At 41.5% G+C, this 20,151-nt stretch overlaps 1 protein-coding gene across 1 annotated transcript in view; it reads right to left on the reverse strand.

The window, feature by feature from the left end:
• The window catches only part of PROS1 (protein S), a 51,434-nt gene that overhangs the window by 26,729 nt on the left and 4,554 nt on the right, over positions 1–20,151 (reverse strand). Inside the window, exons 2-8 of the mRNA XM_034791275.1 lie at positions 16,580–16,737; positions 15,051–15,075; positions 14,601–14,687; positions 11,318–11,440; positions 10,122–10,253; positions 8,000–8,125; positions 2,935–3,056 (exon numbers count right to left, since the gene is read on the reverse strand). Of these exons, the coding sequence (XP_034647166.1) occupies positions 2,935–3,056; positions 8,000–8,125; positions 10,122–10,253; positions 11,318–11,440; positions 14,601–14,687; positions 15,051–15,075; positions 16,580–16,737 (773 nt within the window). The remainder of the gene's footprint in view (positions 1–2,934; positions 3,057–7,999; positions 8,126–10,121; positions 10,254–11,317; positions 11,441–14,600; positions 14,688–15,050; positions 15,076–16,579; positions 16,738–20,151) is intronic.

The following is a 20,151-nucleotide window of genomic DNA, read 5'->3' on the forward strand; positions in this document are numbered from 1 at the left end:
TGGTCACTCTAGTTCAATTAGGTCAGATATTGTATGACTATATTGCTATTTCAGCTACTACCCAATGTGCACTGCTGTTTTTATGTCTCTTGTCATGCCACAATGATGTCAGATGTAAAAAGACAGTTGGAACTTATTTTGGACTGAATCTCCTATATTTAATCTCACATCAGATAATTTGTTCTACACAGATGCAGCAGAACCAAAGCAACTGGGTGTGAAACACTACTGTGTTTATTATACACATTGCACTTGGATAGTCTAACTCAGGGGTCGGCAACCTTTCAGAAGTGGTGTGCCGAGTCTTCATTTATTCACTTTAATTTAAGGTTTTGTGTGCCAGTAATATGTTTTTAGAAGGTCTCTTTCTATAAGTCTATAATACATGTCTTTCTATAAGTCTATAATATATAACTAAACTATTGTTGTATGTAAAGTAAATAAGGTTTTTAAAATGTTTAAGAAGGCTCATTTAAAATTAAATTAAAATACAGAGCCCCCCGGCCTGATGGCCAGGACCCAGGCACTGTGAGTGCCACTGAAAATCAGCTCGCATGCCACCTTCGGCACACGTGCCATAGGTTGCCTACCCCGTTCTAACTCAGTGGCTCTCAACCTTTCCAGACTACTGTATCCCTTTCATGAGTCTGATGTGTCTTGCATATCTCAAGTTTCACCTCACTTAAGAACTACTTGCTTATAAAATCAGATATCAAAATACAAGTGTCACAGCACACTATTACTGAAAAAAAGGCTTACTTTCTCATTTTTACCATATAATTATAAAATAAATCAATTGGAATATAAATATCATACTTACATTCCAGTGTATAGTATACAGGGCAGTATAAACAAGTCATTGTCTGTATGAAATTTTAGTTTGTACTGATTTCGGTAGTGCTTTTTATGTCGTCAGTTGTCAAACTAGGCAAATATCTAGATAAGTTGCTGTACCTCCTGGAAGACCTCTGCATACCCCCAGGGGTACGCGTAACCCTGGTAGAGAACGACTGGTCTAACTCACAGCTAATGCTACACTTCCCAAAATTCTTTGGGCTTGGTTCTCATTTAACACAATTTTCATGGTGCAGCAATTCCATTGACTGTAGTTGGACAACTCATGCATTACAATATTACATATAAGAATTGGACCTGAATTTTTTATACACCGGGTAGAGCACTTGATCTGCAAAGAGGATACATCCCTTTGGGATTTGCCACGATACTGCTGATAATACAGATTTTATTCCAATTAAAAGATCTGCAACTGGTTTCCACATACTGAGTCAGCCTCTTTAGCCTTAGGGCATGCCTACACTTGTCATTTAAAGTGGGAAAAGTCCCCACTTGCCAATGACTTTTTGCAGTGAAACTCAGAAGTTTCACCGCAAAAAGAAAACCACCTCCATGAGAGGTGTACAGCTCTTACTGGTGATGCTTTTGCGGTGATGTGCAAGTGAAGTGAAGACACGTTATTCCTGTTTATACAGCTTTTAGCCTCTGGGGGATATCCCACAGTGCCTAGGTGACCACTCTAGCCAGCAGCTCTGTTGCTAGATAAACAGACATCCACCCCTCCCCCTGTAAAGCCCCGGGAACTTTGAAAATCCCCTTCCTGTTTTCTTGGCAAGTGCTCGCTTATCTGGTCATGTGACAATGCCTGCTCCAAATGATTCCAGAGCTATTGGAGCTTATCAGTGTTTGGGGAGAAGAGGCTGTGCAGGGACCCACGAAGCCCTGCAATCACCTCTCCCCTTTCCCACAAAACCCATCGTCAAACTGGAGAGAGCGGCACTGTGGGATAGTTGCCCTAGAGCGCTGCTCTCATCGGAGATAGAAGTGCTGCTAATGTAAACACTCTCTAATGCCTGAGGAATTAAGTGAGTACACAAACCAGTTACTTTGACCGGTTCCCTATCACTGGTGAAACTTACAGTGCACAAACTCTGCAAGCATAGACATACCCATAGTCCTAAGGGTTACTAAACCTCTCTCTCATACAACAGCGTTAGGAGTAATGTTTAATGGGGGACATAGGGAGCTGCCCTCCCACTTTATTATCAGTAGGGAATGGAATTACTTCCTGTGTGGTCTAAGTATTAAATCTTAGCAACTAAAAATACCAAGTTCTAGTAAATATGTTCTAGCACAATAGCAAGCTTTGATCTTTGAAATATATAAGTCCCAGTACATCATACTGTGGCAAAGATTTGTTTTTGGTAGAAGGTGTTTGAACACACTTACTGGTCCCAACCTGCCCTTTCCTGCCAAAGTAGTATAAAGAAAAGCCTTCACAAGGAAATGCTTTCATTGAAATGCTCTGTAGTCCCACTGTTTCTTCCATTAAGAAGAATAAATTTGAAAATTCTTTGAGTCTAAAAGTAGTTCTTTTGGATGGGAAATGTGGTTTTTTAGCACTTGGTGAAACTATTCACTTGCTGCTTGGCCCTCTTAAAAAAATGTCATGACAACTAAAACTGTGCAAAACAATCAACTCAAACAGCTTTTCCAGGAGTCATTCTGAGAGACTAGATGGGAAGAGGTTCTCATGGCAAGAAAAATCTGGGAAATATGTGAACATGCTTTCAAAATGAGGCTGAGGCCCTCATGTCAACATCTAAGCCAAGGAGGACCCACCTTATAGAGGGGAGGGCGTGGGGCTTATTTTGGGGGACAGAGGTAGAAAAGGGCTGGTTGAGGCAGATTTCTCTTGATGCTTTTTCTTGGAACTGAACCTGGACCGAATGATATCCAAATCCCCATAAATTATACTGCTGAATTTGCTTTGTGAAGCATGCCCCAACTTAAAGCCTGCAGCATTTTCCCAGCAATTTTGAAACTGGCTTTGGTACTTTTCCTAATCTACCTCGTCCTGTCATGGAGAAACACCCACCTCTGCAATTTCCCCAGCAAGCTCACATCGTGCAGTTTTACCTCACAGTGCTTCCTGTCCTTAGAAAGCTTGAACCCTTTCTTGCCATCACAATAGCAGGCATAGCTTCCTGGAGAATTTACACACTCTTGAGCACAAATGTTTTCAGCACATTCATCCACATCTGCAGTGAAACGGAAGCACATTGCATGAGACTCAGACTGAACAATCATTTAATGTTCTAAAGACAAGTACATTAAGTTAATGCAACAATGGGCAAGACAGTTCTATATTGGAATGTGAATCCTGTCGGTGGTGGTGGTGATGGTGGTGTATTAAAATATTAACGGGCCCTCTCCAGCCTGAAATTTACATTGCCTTTTGGATGAACAACCCCAGCAAGTCTGATATGGAAACTGTGCAGTGAGCCAGGGCAAGACTAAACTGATATATGAGATGCTACAAAGCTGAGCTGCATGGCTGAGAATTACAGAGCAATGAAGAAGAGCGGAGTTGACATAAATGAACTTCTGCCACCTGTCTATCGGTACTACCTGTTCTGGGCCACTCTCCTCTTGTTCCACCTAAGATCTCACAAACTGCAAGAGTTACTACAGTCCTAACAGTATACATGGCAATTGTGTGGAGCAGAAACAGAGGGTATGTCTACACTTACAGAGGTTTTGTGCTGTAAGTTTCACCGGTGGTAGGGAACCGGTGAAAGTAAAGCGCTGGTTTGTGTACTCACTCAATTCCTCGGGCGTCAGAGAGTGTTTACACTACCAGCACTTCCATTGCTGATGAAAGCAGCGCTGTAGGGCAGCTATCCCACAGTGCAGCTCTCTCGATAGGTCTTGTGGGAAGGGGCGGGGGGAGGGGGCGGATGAGCAGAAGGCATTCTGAGTCCCTGCTCAATGCCCCATGCTGTCCTACTTCATGGTCCATGCTTCAGGAGCCCCATTACTTCCTTCTTTCTTCCCAGGCATTTTTTTTTTTTTAAAACCTCCTGCTGTCTGACTGTCTGTCTCCTTTCCCTGCCACATCTACAAACAAAGGGAAAGGAAGCTTCAAACTTCCCGGGGCTTACACAGGGGGAGGGGTGGACGTCTATGCATCAGAGCAGCAGAGATGCTGACCAGAGTGGTCGCTTTTGGAACTGTGGGATATCCTTCGGAGGCCAAAATGTGGTTACACTGGTAGAACGTGTCTTCACTTTCACAGCAGCACAAAAAGAACAGCAGTAAGAGCTGTATGCCTCTTGTGAAGGTGGTTTTCTTTTTGCGGTGAAACTTCTGAGTTTCACCGCAAAAAGTCATTACCAAGAGTAGATGCTCCTGTGGTTTCAGCGCAAAAAAGGGACTTTTTGAGCTTTAAAGGGTAAGTGTAGATATACCCAGCGTCTGTTTGCATCAGGCCAAAATCAGTTCTCTAGAGTCACATCTGAGGAAGAGGTACCTCCTCTGAGTAACATGTAGTAATCTTCCCAAGCTGCAGAGCCCAGACAGTTCAAGTGGAGTCTATGGAGACCAACTTAGGCTGATTAAAAGCAAAAACCACTTTGCTATTAAGGAGCTAAACCCACTACCTTTTTCATGTTGTTGGCTACGTGCAATAAATAATGTAGAAAAGAAACATTGTGTGAAAGGCAAATTTAATTGTTACATTTCTAATATGAAAACAAGCAAAATCTCTCATGAGGAGAGAGGCTTTGTCGGCATGAGCTAAGGGCAATGTATAAAGAAATTTTGCTCTGCCGGTTCTGAAATGCACTGCCCTTTTGATGTAAATAAATGATAGTATGCTAGTAAATATATTTTAAAAACATGATTTGGTTTTGCTAGGTTTTAAAAATTAAATTCAAGATCTCCTCTTTAAGCTCTACTTTATAAAGTGGTGAGCATAATGTATTGGGCAGAACCAGAAACTAGTTCCGAGGATTCCTGGCTTCGATTCTAGTACTTGACACTGACTCACTGAGTGACCTAGCACATGTCATTTAACCTCTCTGTGCCAGAGGTTCCCCATAATTTACATGGCAGATACTTCCTTGATGTGTTGAGGGGACTAGACAACTAATACTTCTGAAGGGTTTTGAGATGCTTGGAGGAAAGGCACTATACCTATTAAAATGCTCAATCTTACTGTCTTTGCTGTTTGTTTAGTTGACCAAGGGCCTGTTTAGTAGAAACAGTCTGTTCAGGAAGGATAAAGATGCGTGGAGCTGAAGACCTGATCAATATCTAAGTTAAACTGTAGTGGGCTTACATCATTCTTTAAAACAACTTCTATTGTGTTTTAAACCCCAGGTTTGACTCACCTCCAGGATTCTGACAATGCAAACTGTGGCCTCAGAACTGGTATGTCTGTTTGGAGGGCAAGAGGGTGCAGCAAGTGCTAGTCTCCAGGAAGACCTGCTTTGCCAGGGTGGCTGTAGTGGGCTGGTGCAGCCACACAAGTGGTCTGAGGGGGATGAGCAAAGTCAGTACTTATTCCAGTTTCTACTGGAGGGATGTTTATGAACGCTGACTGGATTTTACAGCTGCTTTCCATTCACAGAACCCCCAGAAGAGGGAGATTCTGATACTGCAGCAGCCTTCTCCGGGGGGGGGGCAAGGGAGGAGAATCCTACCTCCTCCCTTTGCAGCAGCTACCGCTATAGGCTCTGTGTTTGGGTACGCGTGTGTGTGTGTAACTTTGACTTCACTGATCCACAGGAGTGAATCTGGCCTTCAACATGACAATGGAAACATACATGTTGCCAACCTTCAGACAGGCTAAGTTGCTGTCCATCTGCACAACCCTGTCCTTAGACAAGATTTGGTGACTCATTTAATGTGGTTATAACAATTCTGAAAGCTTAGCGGCATTACATCCTTAGTAGGAAGTGAGACTCTGCTTTTGTTAATATCCTTAGTCTCACAACCTTTCAGGAACCCAATTTTAAAAGTAAAATTTACACTTAAGGAGAACCCCACACAACCTAAATGTACACAAGAGGGATGAGGGGGAAGGTATTTCAGATTGTTCCTTGAAACCATAGTGTCTTTTTTATCCTAGTATACACAGTTACAAATCTGTTAGTATCCTCTCTTTAATCCCACACTAATTGGACAAGGGAGAACAGATGTCTGATTACGAAATCCTTGCTAAGGTGTAAAAGTTAAGGCACCAGACAGTTGCACATAAAGACATGGAATAAAATGCTCACTGCCAGCAAAGAACTATTTTTAAGTCTTTATTTATTTTTGGTGTGATGATAAAAAGGCAGTATCTGCAGGTCACCATTTGTGTTTACAGCACTCCCTGTGCTATAAAGAGTTTGTGTTAAACTGCAATCATGGCGAATTTCCTCCTAAGGTAAAGTCCTAAAAGTTCATTTTTTTTTCACCAGTTGGAATTTCATTATTTCCACTGTATAGCAAACATTAAAGCTGGTGGAACGAATTAAAATGATCCAGAATCAAATCTGCAAATACTCAAATATTTAAAAAAAAAAAAAAGGCAAATTAGACATTTGAATATTTGTACAGTGCCTTTTCAGAGCTCTACCGCTAGCTAAATATATATTCACCTTCAGCATGAATAGCTACGGAAACTTCTCTGGAGGGACACTTTCTCTCACATGCTGATTTCATAAAGAAATGTTCTTCTCTCCCTAGAAAATTTATGAAAGGACAATCTTCTTCTGACACCTCATATATTAGACTGCATGGAGGAGGTGTATAATGGGGGTGGGAGGAGAGGAATGAACCATTTTTAAATGACGGTCTCAGGTCCCAATTTTTTGAGAGTGAATCCCTCCAGTATTATATTTGCAGCCTTTATGAAGAGTAGCCAGATTGACCAATATCAATGAGCACCCACCATTTGAATGATAGTGACACAAAATGGGGTGATTAATATACCCCTCAAAGAGGGTAGAAAGTTGTTTGATATGTTCTAGCAATTGTAACAGCCCTGGTTGAGATTCCCCTGCTGGATCCTCACCAGGCTGCTATGCTAGACCCACTTGCTGGCCCTGTGCGCCTTGACGCCCCCCGGGATCACATGGTAGGCTCCAGCTACAATCTCTGGCTGCAAACTCTCTGGCACGCTTCTTGGGCACAAACTCTCTGTCTCGTACCCCTGCATGGAGGATGGACCCCACAGCCCAGCTGCACAAGGCCCTTAGTACGAGTGCTGACCCCCAATACACTTCAGTAGCGTAAGCAAAACCCTTCCCTAGAGCTCATCTTGTGAGTAGTCAGCCACTGGTTTATAGTTCACCCTTTCAGAAACACGTGATAATTAAAGCAAACAACACAGACAGATTTCTAAACCGCTCGCTCTTTACTTTAGACAGCACAAGAGATGTACAGATCTAGGCAAAACAACGAACACCTGTATGCCATTCCTCAGTTTCCTCACCACCCTTGAGCATTCTTTGGGATTTCAGCTGGTATCTTTCCAGCGCTCCAAGTCCCCTGTATTGAATCTCACTCCCCCAGCTCAGGGCTTCTTTCCCTGACCCCTGCAGTTAGTATCCTTCGCCTCTAGTTGATCTGGTAATCAAAAAGCTTCCCTTTTGAGTCCCTCCTCAGCCTTTGGGTACATCTACCAAAAAAAAACAAAAAACCTGCAGCAGAGAGACTCAGAGCCTGGGTCAACTGACTCAGGCTTGGAGGGCTAAAGAGAGCAATGTAGATGTTTGGACTCGGGTTGACCCTCCAGTCTACACTGCTATTTTCAGCCCCGAAGTACAAGCCTGAGTCAGTTTGACCTGGGCTCTGAGATGGGTGTACCCTTTGAGTTTGTAAACCCCCACTCTGACACATCCTGTGTCTTTGTTCCCTTCCACTGCTCCAAACCCCACTCTCTGCAAAGCACATAAGATAACTGGATTGTCTAAACTTTAGCCAGCCCATTGTTTTAAGGTGCTCCCATTTGAATGGGAACTGTTTTAAGTTAACAACTCTCTATTGTCCTTGACGTGGGAGAAATGGTAGCAGATGGCTGATTCCATGTTCATGGAGGCATTTAATGATGCAACAATTTCATAAAATCAACTAGAATTTGTAAGTTTCATATAGACCGATTTCCCAATTGTCACAGCAGTTATTTAAAAAAAAAAACAACAACACCCTTTACCTTCACAATTCTTTGAAGTTGAATTATATGTGTAGCCTTCCGCACATTCACATTTATATTTGCCAGGGTTGTTCTTGCACTGTGCTGTCCCACAGATGTTTGGATGTATCAGACATTCATCCCAGTCTACAAATTCAGAAGTGTTACTGAGAATAAAGTTTTTCTCATGACATTTTACCCTGCCTCAAGATTGTAAGGGCAAAAAAAAAAAAAAAAGTCTCACAATTCTGGCAGATCTTGCTAGGTTTGGCATAGTCTCCTTTGTAAGGGAGACTTCCAGAGGATTTTGCAAGAAATTTTACCTTGCCCCCAAGTGAAGTCTCCTTCTGCATACCTTGATACTCTCTCTGTAGGCTGTACTATGGATCCAAGGAAAAGGGACAAGTGTGTCAGAGGTTGAAGGGGAAAAAAATAGCACAAATGTGTTTACTATAATGCTCTGTTCATCATCATTCCTGATTGACAGCTAGATTGTGCAGCTGTTACTCATATTGGTAAGCCCTCATTAATGGCAGGTAACCTCTCTGGCATCAAGACTACTTGTGTAAATAAGGGCTCACCAACATGAGCCCGGGGGGAGGGGGGTGCACAATCTAGCTCTAAAGGATTAAAAGTATCTGAACAGGCACTGTTCAACCAACTTGTGAGCCTGCATTTGTCAGAGTGCAGTATTGCAATGGGATTATATAGGAATCATGGTGTCATAGATTATTTGTGTCCACAAAAGTACATGCACTAAACAGAAGTCCAGTGAAAGCCAGCCTGAAGGTCTGTCCCTTTATATCCTCTGATGATGGTATCCATACCATTTAGTGCAGTTCAACAGAAAAATTTTGAATAGTAAAGAAATGCAATACTAGGAATGAGGTAAGCTATTTTCTTGCCAAAATGCCATCACAATTTTCTGCTAACTATATTAACACATGGCCTTTACCTGGAATTTTATTCCAAAATAAAGACTTAAATCTATAGTCAATGAAAAGGCCTTTGGGCAGGGCCGGTGCAACTCATTAGGCGACCTAGGCGGTCGCCTAGGGTGCTAGCATTTGGGGGGGCGGCATTTCGGGTCCTTTGGTGGCGACCGGATCTTCAGCCGCCCCGGTTGGCGGTGGCATTTAGGCAGAGGGAGCTGGGGCAGGGGGGCGCGGAGCGGCCCGCCCGCAGCAGGGGGGGGGGGGGACACGTAGGGGAACTGCTCCCTGCTCCAGCTCACCTCTGCTCCGCCTCCTCCCCCGAGCATGCCGCCCCGCTCTGCTTCTCTCCCTCCCAGGCTTGCGGCGCCAAACAGCTGATTGGCACTGCAAGCCTGGGAGGCGGGAGAAGCGGAGCGGCGACGGCGTGCTTGGGGAGGAGGCGGAGCAGAGGTGAGCTGGGGCGGGGCGCATGGCTCCCCAGGCCGGGGGAAGCTGCCGCAGGGGGAGGGGGGCTCAGGGCGGGTGGGGAGCTGCCGTGGGGGGCACCTTTGAAGTTTCGCCTAGGGCGCGAAACATCCTTGCACCCTTCCTGCCTTTGGGCTGCACCCTGAAAGTAATTATAGTGATGCAATGCAGCACAAGCCTTTCCCTATATTAAGAGTAGGATGACTAGATAGCCAGTGTGAAAAATCAGGACAGGAGTGGGAGTAATAGGTACCTATATAAGACAAAGCCCCAAACATGAGGACTGTCCCTATAAAATCTGGACATCCTAATAAAGCGCATCCTCAGAATTCATTAATATTTTCATTTCAAGTGAAGAAAACCAAAACTCAGAGAGTGAAATCCAATCAAAGCTACAGATTTTCATGGACTGTGTTTACAGCTAAGAAGGTTAACTGCCCTTCGTATTCTAGAAACTTGACTTGGGCTATGAAATTGGTTTAAGTCTGGGGTTTGTGACCCAAGCCCAGGTTTCATTAATTAACTAGCTTGGGTTCATGTAAAAAGGCTTACACAACCCTAGAAGTGAACTAAGTTGGGCATATCAATGGGAATCAAATATACATTAGATGGCAGAATTTGGCTTGAAATAGGAGGGGAAAATTTAAAGGTACAGTAGCTATAGTTCAGCCAAAATTCTTTAATTGGTAGTATCCAAACATAATTTCTTTTCATACAATGATGTTTTAAGTGTCCTTTCTTACCTTTGCAGTCCTGTTTATTTGGAAGTATATAGTATCCATTGTCACAGGAACAGTGGTAGCTTCCAGGAACATTAGTACAGCTGTGGCTACAACCTCCATTTTTATTTGCTGGGTCTTCGCATTCATTTATATCTAGAAGGTGTAACAGAATATATCCGTGTTCACACCCATACACTATTGTAGTAACTTCTGTACAAGTCTTGTCTTGTGAAGTATCATTTAAAAACTCATACTTTGCTGATCAGTAATATCATGGCAGTAGCATTATATGTGAAGTTATAAACTGAAATCATGACTAAAAATATATTTTCCAGATAAATTTGGGGAGTGGTCAAATCAGTTCCTCTGAGACAAAAGGCAAGCTGATGCCTCAGGCAGGTGTACACAAGGCTGATGGACAATTACCAGCAAAGTGGCCATTCTTTGGCAGGAAAGAGGGCAGGGGCAAAAATTTTCATCTTAGCAAAGAAACAGCATGGAGTTTCCTTCGACACAGGTGAGAGAACTTTGCTTTGAATCTAATATAGTTTGTTAAGTTAGTCACCAGTAGCATTTTATCTTTATTTTTCTTGTAAACATGTCTGACTTTTATCTTTCATTACTTGTACTCACTTAAGATCTCTCTCTCTTTGTAGTTAATAAACTTGTTTTATTCTTTTATCTAATCCAGTGTGTTCAAATTGAATTGTCTGGGTAATTTCATTTGGGGTAAAAAGTTGTGCATGTAATTCCCTTAAAGGAATAATGGACTCAATGTATCTGTACTGTCCAGGAGAGGGCTGGGCAGTACAGGACATATGTTTCTGAGCGGAAATGTGAGATTGGGAGTGTGTTGGGATCACCCTGTGGTAATCTTTAAGACTGATAAGCGCCAATTTGTAGCTGGCTGGCTGCAGCACATACAGACATAGCTGGGGGCAGTTTGTGAGCAGTCCAGGTTAGAGGCTACAGCCGCAAGGCATTGTGAAGGTCATCCCCATCCCCGGGTTACAGACCTGGGGTGACACAGCAACTCATTGGTCTGGATTGTGGCCTGGTATGTCACAGAAGGGGAGGAGGGGAGCCCAAGAAATCTTAATCTAAGAGAGGCTATTTGCTGCCTCATTTATCTATTTAAAGATATGGTATTGTTAATAATGCTCTAATTTCAGCCATAGTAACAGATACTACCATCATAGTCACAATATGGACTGTACCTTCTTCACATCTCTCTCCTTGCCAGCCTGGTTTACAGACACAAGTGTATCTGGCTTGCCCATCGATGCATTCCGTATATCCATCTTCATTGCATGGCAGAGGGCTACATTGGTTTGAAATTTCTGTGTGTGCAGAGGGGAAAAGATTAGGGGGGAAAATGTTTATTTTTACGCTCCGCCTTTCCATAATCTTGTTTTCTTCCTCCTTTCCTCTGTTAGTCACCATTCACAAGAAGGAAAAAGCTTGCCACACAAGAAAAATCATCCACATAGCACGTCCTTCTATTAATTCTGCCCAGAGGTAAGTTACCTCAAAAGTTATAACATACTTTGTCACCTTTGGCAGCTAGTCCAAAGACAACATTACCAGTTATGGATCAGCAACATTTTCCCCCCCACCAAAAGAAGACGATTATAAAATGAATGGCTCATGGGAATTGGTATACAGTGCTTGTTACTACTGGGTGCAATCTGGCCCAGGTTGGTAATATCAGCAAGCCACTACCAAATGATGGCTCTTCAGTGGCATAGGTAAATTAACCTAGAGGTCTCAGTTCAGTTCTTAGTAAATAGCTGTCTGCATCATCAATCATCATCCCAGCTGTCTCAGCAGAGGCCAAGGTCTGAAAAATACAGAGACCAATTCCTTTGTCATGCTAGAGGTGGTACATTTGTGTGGAAGCTTATACCTCTGCTGCCTGTCCTGTATCTTCTCCATTGACAAACTGGCAACTTCACTTCCCAGTGCTATCCAACTTGCAGCTTTCACCAACCTTAAATTCACTTACAAAGATAAAAAATTGGAGCATGCAGAGGAATCGAGAACACTTTGTGCATCCCTGTGTAGCAATCTCTACTACCGGAAGAACGCAGAGCCTATTGTTTTACCCTGTACTCCCCTAAGTTGGTAGGTAAGTTTATACTTCGACTATTGTCCCCACTTTCTTTGCCTTACATCAACATGCTGGGGTGCTTAATGAGTTTATTCTTGCTTCAGTTTGTAAATATGGGAGACGTTGAAAAAACTAATCTGTAAAGCTATCAGCAAATGTCTTGCTCCTACTTTGGGATTACATATTTGTGAAGAGTGGGCCTGTAGCTTTTTGAGGCTTGCTTTTTAAAATGTGCGGTTTTAAAACACTAGTAATAATTCGGGTGACCAGACAGCAAATGTGAAAAATCAGGACAGAGGCTGGGAGGTAATAGGAGCCTATATAAGAAAAAGACCCAAAAATCGGGACATCTGGTCACCCTAGTAATAATAGAACGAGAAGGAAAAAAGGGATTGGTTATATCAGATGATTCAGAACAGTGAATTGGATGGCTACCATCATATTATGTGGACCCAAACCTGCAGTGCCCCCATTGACTTTAACCTGCTCATAAGAACTGAAAAACTGGGCTCTATAGTGTCTTACAAGAAAAAAAATCTGTTCTATTTTTTTAGCCTATTGTAAAGCAGAAAGTTACATAATCTTATTTCGTTTGCATATTTCTCAATTGCATCCAGCGGCAACTGGTCATTGAGTGGCTGATGTTGGTGAGCCCCACTGATTAAGTCACACCACAGAAAGTGTATAGCACCTATAGAAAGGCTGCTGCATTGCAGGGTGCAGTATTACCTGCTGCAAATAGGTGACTCCAGCTACAGGCAGAAGAGGGTGCAGGCACAGGGAAGGGAATATGGCCAATGAGTGGCTAACACAGATTAACTCCACAAAAGCAAGCTATGGGACTCTCTACATATTCTTCCTGCAGCCAAAGACTTTCCCTTCTGCCTCTCTCCTTCTGTTTCCTTAGGTCCAACAACAAGTGAGCTTGGTGGGCAGGAAGTGTGTGGATGGAGGGGAATTAAGAGGGAAGGGTGTTCCTGAGTAAGAGGAGATTCAGTAGGAGGAAGAGAACACAGGGAACTTATGGGGGTTCTGAGCCAGGGGAGGATAGGTTGAATTGGCAGGGGTGAATGTGGGTGAATGGAAGGAATGAGGTGAATTGGGCGGGGGGGAGGGGAAGATGAGGAAAGAGAGAATAGGGTGAATTGATGAATGAGAGTGTGAGTGTAGGTGAATTGATGGAGGAAGATAAAAGAGGGTAAGGGATAGATTGGATGGGGAGAGAGAAAACAATGTGACCATAATAAAACAGAGGGGACACCATTCTAGAAGATGGAGTGTGGTGGGAGAGGGAAGTGAGGGCTCCCTATTCTGTCCACTATCTCCTCCTCCCCCATCCACCACCAAAACCCTCCTCATGGCAGTGACCCAGACTGCAGTGGAAAGGTAAGAAGTTCACTGGGAGGATCATGGTACCTGCATCCCCCCCACTCACCAGCCACCACTGACTACACCAGATCTCACAAACCACCTATCTCTTGACCAACACAGACACGTTCTGTGCTGCCATATCCTGGTCTGTTAGAAAAGAAGACCTCTGATTAGGCGAGACAATCATTTTCATTTTTTTTAATGAAAGGCACAGTACATAAGTTCACACATCTGGGGACAGAGGTCAATACTAAGTATAGTACAATAAAAAAGTTGGGCAAAACTCCCTGACTAAAGCAAGTGGATCTATGTTGACTTTAACGGAGTACATCCATTCACAGGTGAATTTGGCCTGTAGTCTATAAACTCATTAACAATCCTGCCCCTCCCCTCAAAAAAACCTGTTCCATACTTCTCCCATCCACACCCAACAACCCTCCAGGTTCACTCCAGGCTCCTTCCCTCTCCCTCAGCTCCTCTGTCATCCCTGACACCCCCAAGCCTTTGTACTGCTTCTGACGGGTGCAGGAAATATAGTTCTGTATTGTAATTTAAATGAATTACTCCAAGTTCTATATTAATATGCCCAGTAAGGAATCTATTTGTCAAAAATTTTTTACTAGAATCTTTTTTTGGGTCTGTATTGTTACAGACATACTTGCTGACAGATATTTTGAAATAAATTACCAAAATAATTGAAACGGTCATGATTATACTGTGTTATTTTGACAAATAAAATATGCAGAATTTTAAAATACTGTGTGCAGAATTTAATTTTTTGGCACAGAATTCCCCCGGAGTATTACTCAAGAGTGAGAGTAAACACTACTATTTTGAATGTAATTTTACTTTCTAGATAACTGTATTACGAGTTAAAATACTAGTTTCTTTTTTCTTACTAGGTGGACTGCTCTGTGGGGTGGAGAGGGGGAGAGTGTATGTTTAAACCCAAATCAGTATTAGATACACCATAACTCTGTCCCAGTATTGTTTGTGAAATTTCTATCATAAATTCTTACCTTTCACACAGGCTCTCAGGTCAGGTGGGGAATCTGGAATAACAGCAGTAAGCTTGAAAATCCCTGCTCGATGGGAGCCGAGGCAGCCTGTAAATACAAACCAACACAATCTGCTTATGGGCCAAACACCCATTTAGACTGAAATCATCCCAACGGAAATTAAGCACTGCACCTTCAAAGAGCCTATTCTCACAGTTTGAGCTAGAAAACCAGTCGACACATTAAGGACACCTGATCACAGCCTCACATTCTGAATGGCTCAGTCAGGTTCTAACTGTACAGAAGAGCTTGTGAGCTACTGGACATCAGAATTCAAAAGAAAAACACCCAGCTATTGCAACTTATAGTATGCAAATGGGAAGAAAGCCCTCAGTATCATACAAACTCTATGATAAAATACAGCACACAAGGAGGTGTGTTTTTTATGGGTTGACGGGGATTGATACTTACTTAAATATTTGGGGTAAAAATATTCCTGTAAAAAGAATAAGAGAAGTTTAGTAAGTTTTAAAATAATTGGAATTATTATAAAATGTTAACTAGACATTTACTGAAAGGTATTTGTGCTGTAATTGAAAAAGGAGATGAAAGAAAGAAGAGGTCCATCAATTATCATTTTTATTCATCTATGGAATCAACTAGGAATCGTCTATAAAACTTGCTTTTAGAATCAAACACAGGTTTCCAGATTACCAGAGGGAGGGAGGGAGGGGCAGAAAAAAAATAGGTGAGGAATCCTCTCCCTTTACGGTTCTGCTCTCCAAGTTGGAGATTAGGATTCAGCAGGGAATAGGATTTCTCTCCCTGTGTCAGAGAGGGAGAAAGGACCAGTTTGTCCTTTGCTGAGTCAGCACACATTATGGTGGCCCCAAAAATCAAGAGGTGCAAAATTGTTCTTTGTATTGTTTGTGTCTAAAAGTCCTGTACAGGGTGGCAGTCTGAGTCAAAACTTACAGGCAGATAAGATCTAAAAGAGAAGTAATTCAGACTTTTCAAAGGAATCTTGACCTGTCTTTTTGTGGACACAAGTGCCTGATTTGCAGCTGCAGTCAGATATTTGGATGCCTAGAAGGAGATTTTCAAAGGCATAAAGGGCAATTAATGGGAGCTGGACACATAACTGTCCTTTCTGCCTTTGAAAATCTCCCCCCATATGGCAAGATTTTCACCCAAAATTAATCCTGGAAACAAAATTGCATCTAATAATGACAGGTACTAAAAATCTAGCTTTGAACATGCATTTATATTGAAAATGAAATGGAAAAATGTTTTGGCTTTTTATTTAACTGATTAATAATACTGCACCCTTATGTGGTATTTTTTTAAATTAAAAACTATAACCCTAACAGTCTAACACTAAAAGTAGCCCAATAGCCTGTGCTATTTGATCAAAGGCAGATCATGCAAACAATACAGACTTTATTTACAACCAAAAATAAGATAATTCATTTTCTAACTTTATATATCTACAGATTAATGTCCATTCTGTATTTAATGCCTCACACATTTAACATTGTAGATCCAGCGTGCTGTGCATGAACTCAGGCACTAGAATCTTGTACTTAGAAGAAAGTTCTTCAGCAAGGGTGCCCAATATCTTTATGATAAAAATGGCTGCACCAGTAATTTGTTAGGAGAGCGAGGGCCATACTTAGATGTTTTGTTCTGCAAGCGGTCTCTTTGTAGAATTCTCATTTCAGGCCAATGGGTGTTCCATGCATGGAGTGCTGGGAAACTTGTGCCTTTAAAAAAAAAAATCAAAAGAAAGTACACACAGCCATACTTTGTGCATCTGCTCTGTCTTCCTTAATAGGTAATGTGCATATGCACTGGGCTGGCACTCTGCACATGGAAGAATTTCACTCTTGGTCTGAATGCTTTTTAGCCCTGCTATATAGAAACCTATACATTTCCAGGTTTTTTCTTCCTCCTCTGCACAAAACTGTTCTCCAGTTCTCAAATGCTCATCAAATTCTTACCGTTTCAGGATTATTTTCAAATATTTCTCTGGCTTCTTCTTTATTGCACAGTTCTTCAATGCATTCTCTTTCTAAATTTCCCTTCTTACTTTCTTCCATAAAAGAATTGGCTCGACGTTTCCTAACCAGGAACTCGGAGGCATACTGCTGAGACAAAACTTTGTAGAACCAAACAAACATTTTTCACATTGTACAGCTCAGCAATGTGGTAGGGTAAAAATTAACTTAGAGTGAGGTGCTAGAACAAAAATCAGAATTCAGTTGGTAGTCATGCTGTAGCCATGTGTAGCATTGTCAGGCAATGTGGGAGAGAGGAAGGATATTTCAGGATTGCTTTATCTGTGTGTTAGTTGCCCAAATAAATAAATAAATCCTGCTTAACATTTACAGGGATTCTTAGATCTCTTTGTACAAAGCCATGCCCAGAGCATCATTTAAATGTCACTGTGTTAATGGAAAACATTGTTTTAATCCTGGGTATTCTAAAAAAAGGGAGAGACTTGACAGGCAGGATGAAAAATTATGCGGAATCTTACAATATGTTAGAATAACCTGTTTTAATTACATAGAAGTAAGTTATTCTGTGAACCACTTATTTTATATGAGACCATAAGTGCTTTTTATAAGCCAAGAGATGCCTGCTAATACTTCTAAAGTAAATACTTTATGAATACTTCACAACCTAAGGTGAACAACCCAGTACACAATGCAAAATCTCAGGAGAGGACGCTAGTGGCACAGCTTGAAAAATGTTTGGGCTGATGTTGTGAAAGGAAATTCATGTCCCTCTACAAATGTTAATGGAGATACTTACGGACAACCTACATATTTTATAGGTGTAATGCTGCATGTGTATCACTATTTACTTTTTGCACATCTCTGTGTTGCTCTTACTACTGACTTTTAATTTTAAATGTCTTGTGAATAAATGAGTTAGTTGGAGAATATTTTGTTGTAGCAATAATCATCATTCTACTGCGACCTGATTCAAAGTGGAAAGACTCCCACTGATTTCAAAGAGTTTTGAATCAAGCCCTTAATACATTCCTCACATGGTACTGCAGATACAGCATCTAAATTAGAGTAGGGTTTTTCTGTTACTGTATTTGTTTTTGGCTGTTCCTAGTTAACAAGAAAGATATGGATGAACAGATCTGGAAGAAATCCAAGTCATAGGGTTAGGGGGTGAGGCTGACATGTTAGCTGATGGGCATAACAGTTCTATACCTGCATTGCACTAATTAGCATTTTCACAATTTACCTTATCAGATTAGAATGAACGTATGAGGCCTGCCGTGCATAATCAGACAGGATGTCCATAATATTCATCACTGTCCTATGAGAATCAGTCCAGGCAGATGTAACTTATGGTCAGACAGAGGATTGTATTGATTATCTGAAATCTTGATGCACTAGCATGTATATGCCAGCAATAGTGAGCATCCCATTGTTTAAACACTGCTAAATAGACTAACAGAAGAGTGCAACTGATATGATGCATTAGCAAGAGTGTTGTGTACCTTCCCATTGAAACAACATTTATCCTGTGCTACGGATTGCTCTCGGATGGAATGCCTCAAACACAATACTACAACTAGTCTATTAAATATAAGGAATGCAACTGAGGGGCTCACAATAGCTGCATCAGTGGATATCATATCAAATGTAGGCTTCTCTCACAAGAACTTCTTCATTGTATTTGTTCTGCTTTTTGTTGCATGGGCTTGTGGTTCACACTGAAGATTTAAGTTAGCATAACTGGCTTCTACCTCGCCTTTATTTTAACAAGATATTAAGGGCAGAGCAAAGGTGCACAATGGACCAGCTGTTCTACACCTCTGAAGTATGAGCCAGGCTTTTTTCTCAGTGATCAGCTAGCAATTCTGGCTGGCATGGAACTGGCCACAGTATTTCATTTCTTCCACCTGCATAGCGATCCATTTGTAGATGTTACAAGACCAGTGAAGAAAAATCCTGAAGGGTGAAGAATCGCACATACAGAACTGTTAAGATGATGGAAAAGATTTCCCCATGAAGGAAAGTTCATGTTGTGAAAAAATATCCCACATGTGTGAAACCTTTATGCTTAATCTGTGCCAGCTTGTATTTAACTCAGCCACTCTGGTTTCTTTCTCCAGACCTGAAGAGGAGCTCTGTGAAGCTCAAAAGCTTGTCTGTTGTACCAGAAGTTGGTCCAATAAAAGCTATTACTTTGCCTATCTTGTCTCTCTCTAATCAAAGATGACCATTTGAGCCATCCATAAAGATAGAGTGGTGCAGCAGCTTTGCACGTAGAGGGACAAAATGTAGTGGCTGAAAGAGATCAAGACTCAGTAATAATAAAATTGTGTATGTTAAGAATAATCACAGAGGTCTTTAAAAAGTTTCATATGGGCGGATTCCCCATAGCAACAACCTTCCAATTCCAGTAACCGCTACTGTGTAAATAAATTGTTAGGTAATGCTAATCCACTGTAACCTGGCAATACAGCATAGCTGCTGTTGGTAGCCCTTCTATACACAACAGTTGGGTTAATTTCTTTTTTAATATGTTTAATATGTAATGTTCCCTATTACTTTTAACAATGACAGATTGTTCACTTCCACCAAAAGATCTGATCCTATTCCCTTTGAAGCAGAAAGGAGTTTTGTCATTTATCATTTTGTGATTTCCTGTGCTTCCTCTCCCCCCCCCCCCGCCCATATTTTTATTGGAGTGCAAGGAAAGTATATTAGTTTATCTGCTAAACAGGTCTTTCTTTACATGCATTCTGCTGTTTCATTAAAAACAATCCTTATCTATACTACATGTTTGATTACTGGAACTCAAATTATCTCGTGACTCTGTCAAACAAAAAGTGAATATAATAGGCCTGATCAAACTACAACTGAAGTCCATTGAGATTCTTGCTATTGATGTCAATAGGCACTGGATGGGCCATGATTATCTAACAATTATTTATCAGGTGCTTATTTAGAAATAGTACTGTTGAAAGAAATAAAAACACAGGACCAGATTCACCGGTTCACTCCATTTATGCTTCTGGTGCTGCAAAGCAGCCATAAATCTGGCTTAAATGGGTTGGTTAAGAAGGGTTTACAGTTGTTTTGTGTCACCAAAGGAACACAAAGCAACCGTAGTGTACCTGTGATTTGGCCCACAAGCGCTAAAAAAAATATATATATTAAACATAGTGCCACTGCAGAAAGTGGAGCTAAATCAGTGATATAGCTGCCATGTAACAATTAACTCCTTACTTTCAAGAATCAGATTTTTATTAAATGCATTAGTAATATGTGAACCAGTAGTGGAACCCCTACATACAGAGGTTTTCCCATCTCCAGGCACATGCAAAGTAAATCTCTTTTCATTTGTAATTTTTTCATTAGGCTATGCAAATAAGATACCTGTTTTTATATGTAACTGAACATGTGTAAATGTATGTTTAGATCATGCAATTTAGATCCCAACTCTTGAAAACTGGTCCCAAAATGTCTTGAAGAAAAATGAACAGGAGTACTTGTGGCACCTTTAGAGACTAACAAATTTATTTGAGCATAAGCTTTCGTGG

The sequence above is a fragment of the Trachemys scripta genome, chromosome 1 (genome assembly GCF_013100865.1).
Source record: "Trachemys scripta elegans isolate TJP31775 chromosome 1, CAS_Tse_1.0, whole genome shotgun sequence".
In the NCBI taxonomy this organism is placed as follows: domain Eukaryota; kingdom Metazoa; phylum Chordata; order Testudines; family Emydidae; genus Trachemys; species Trachemys scripta.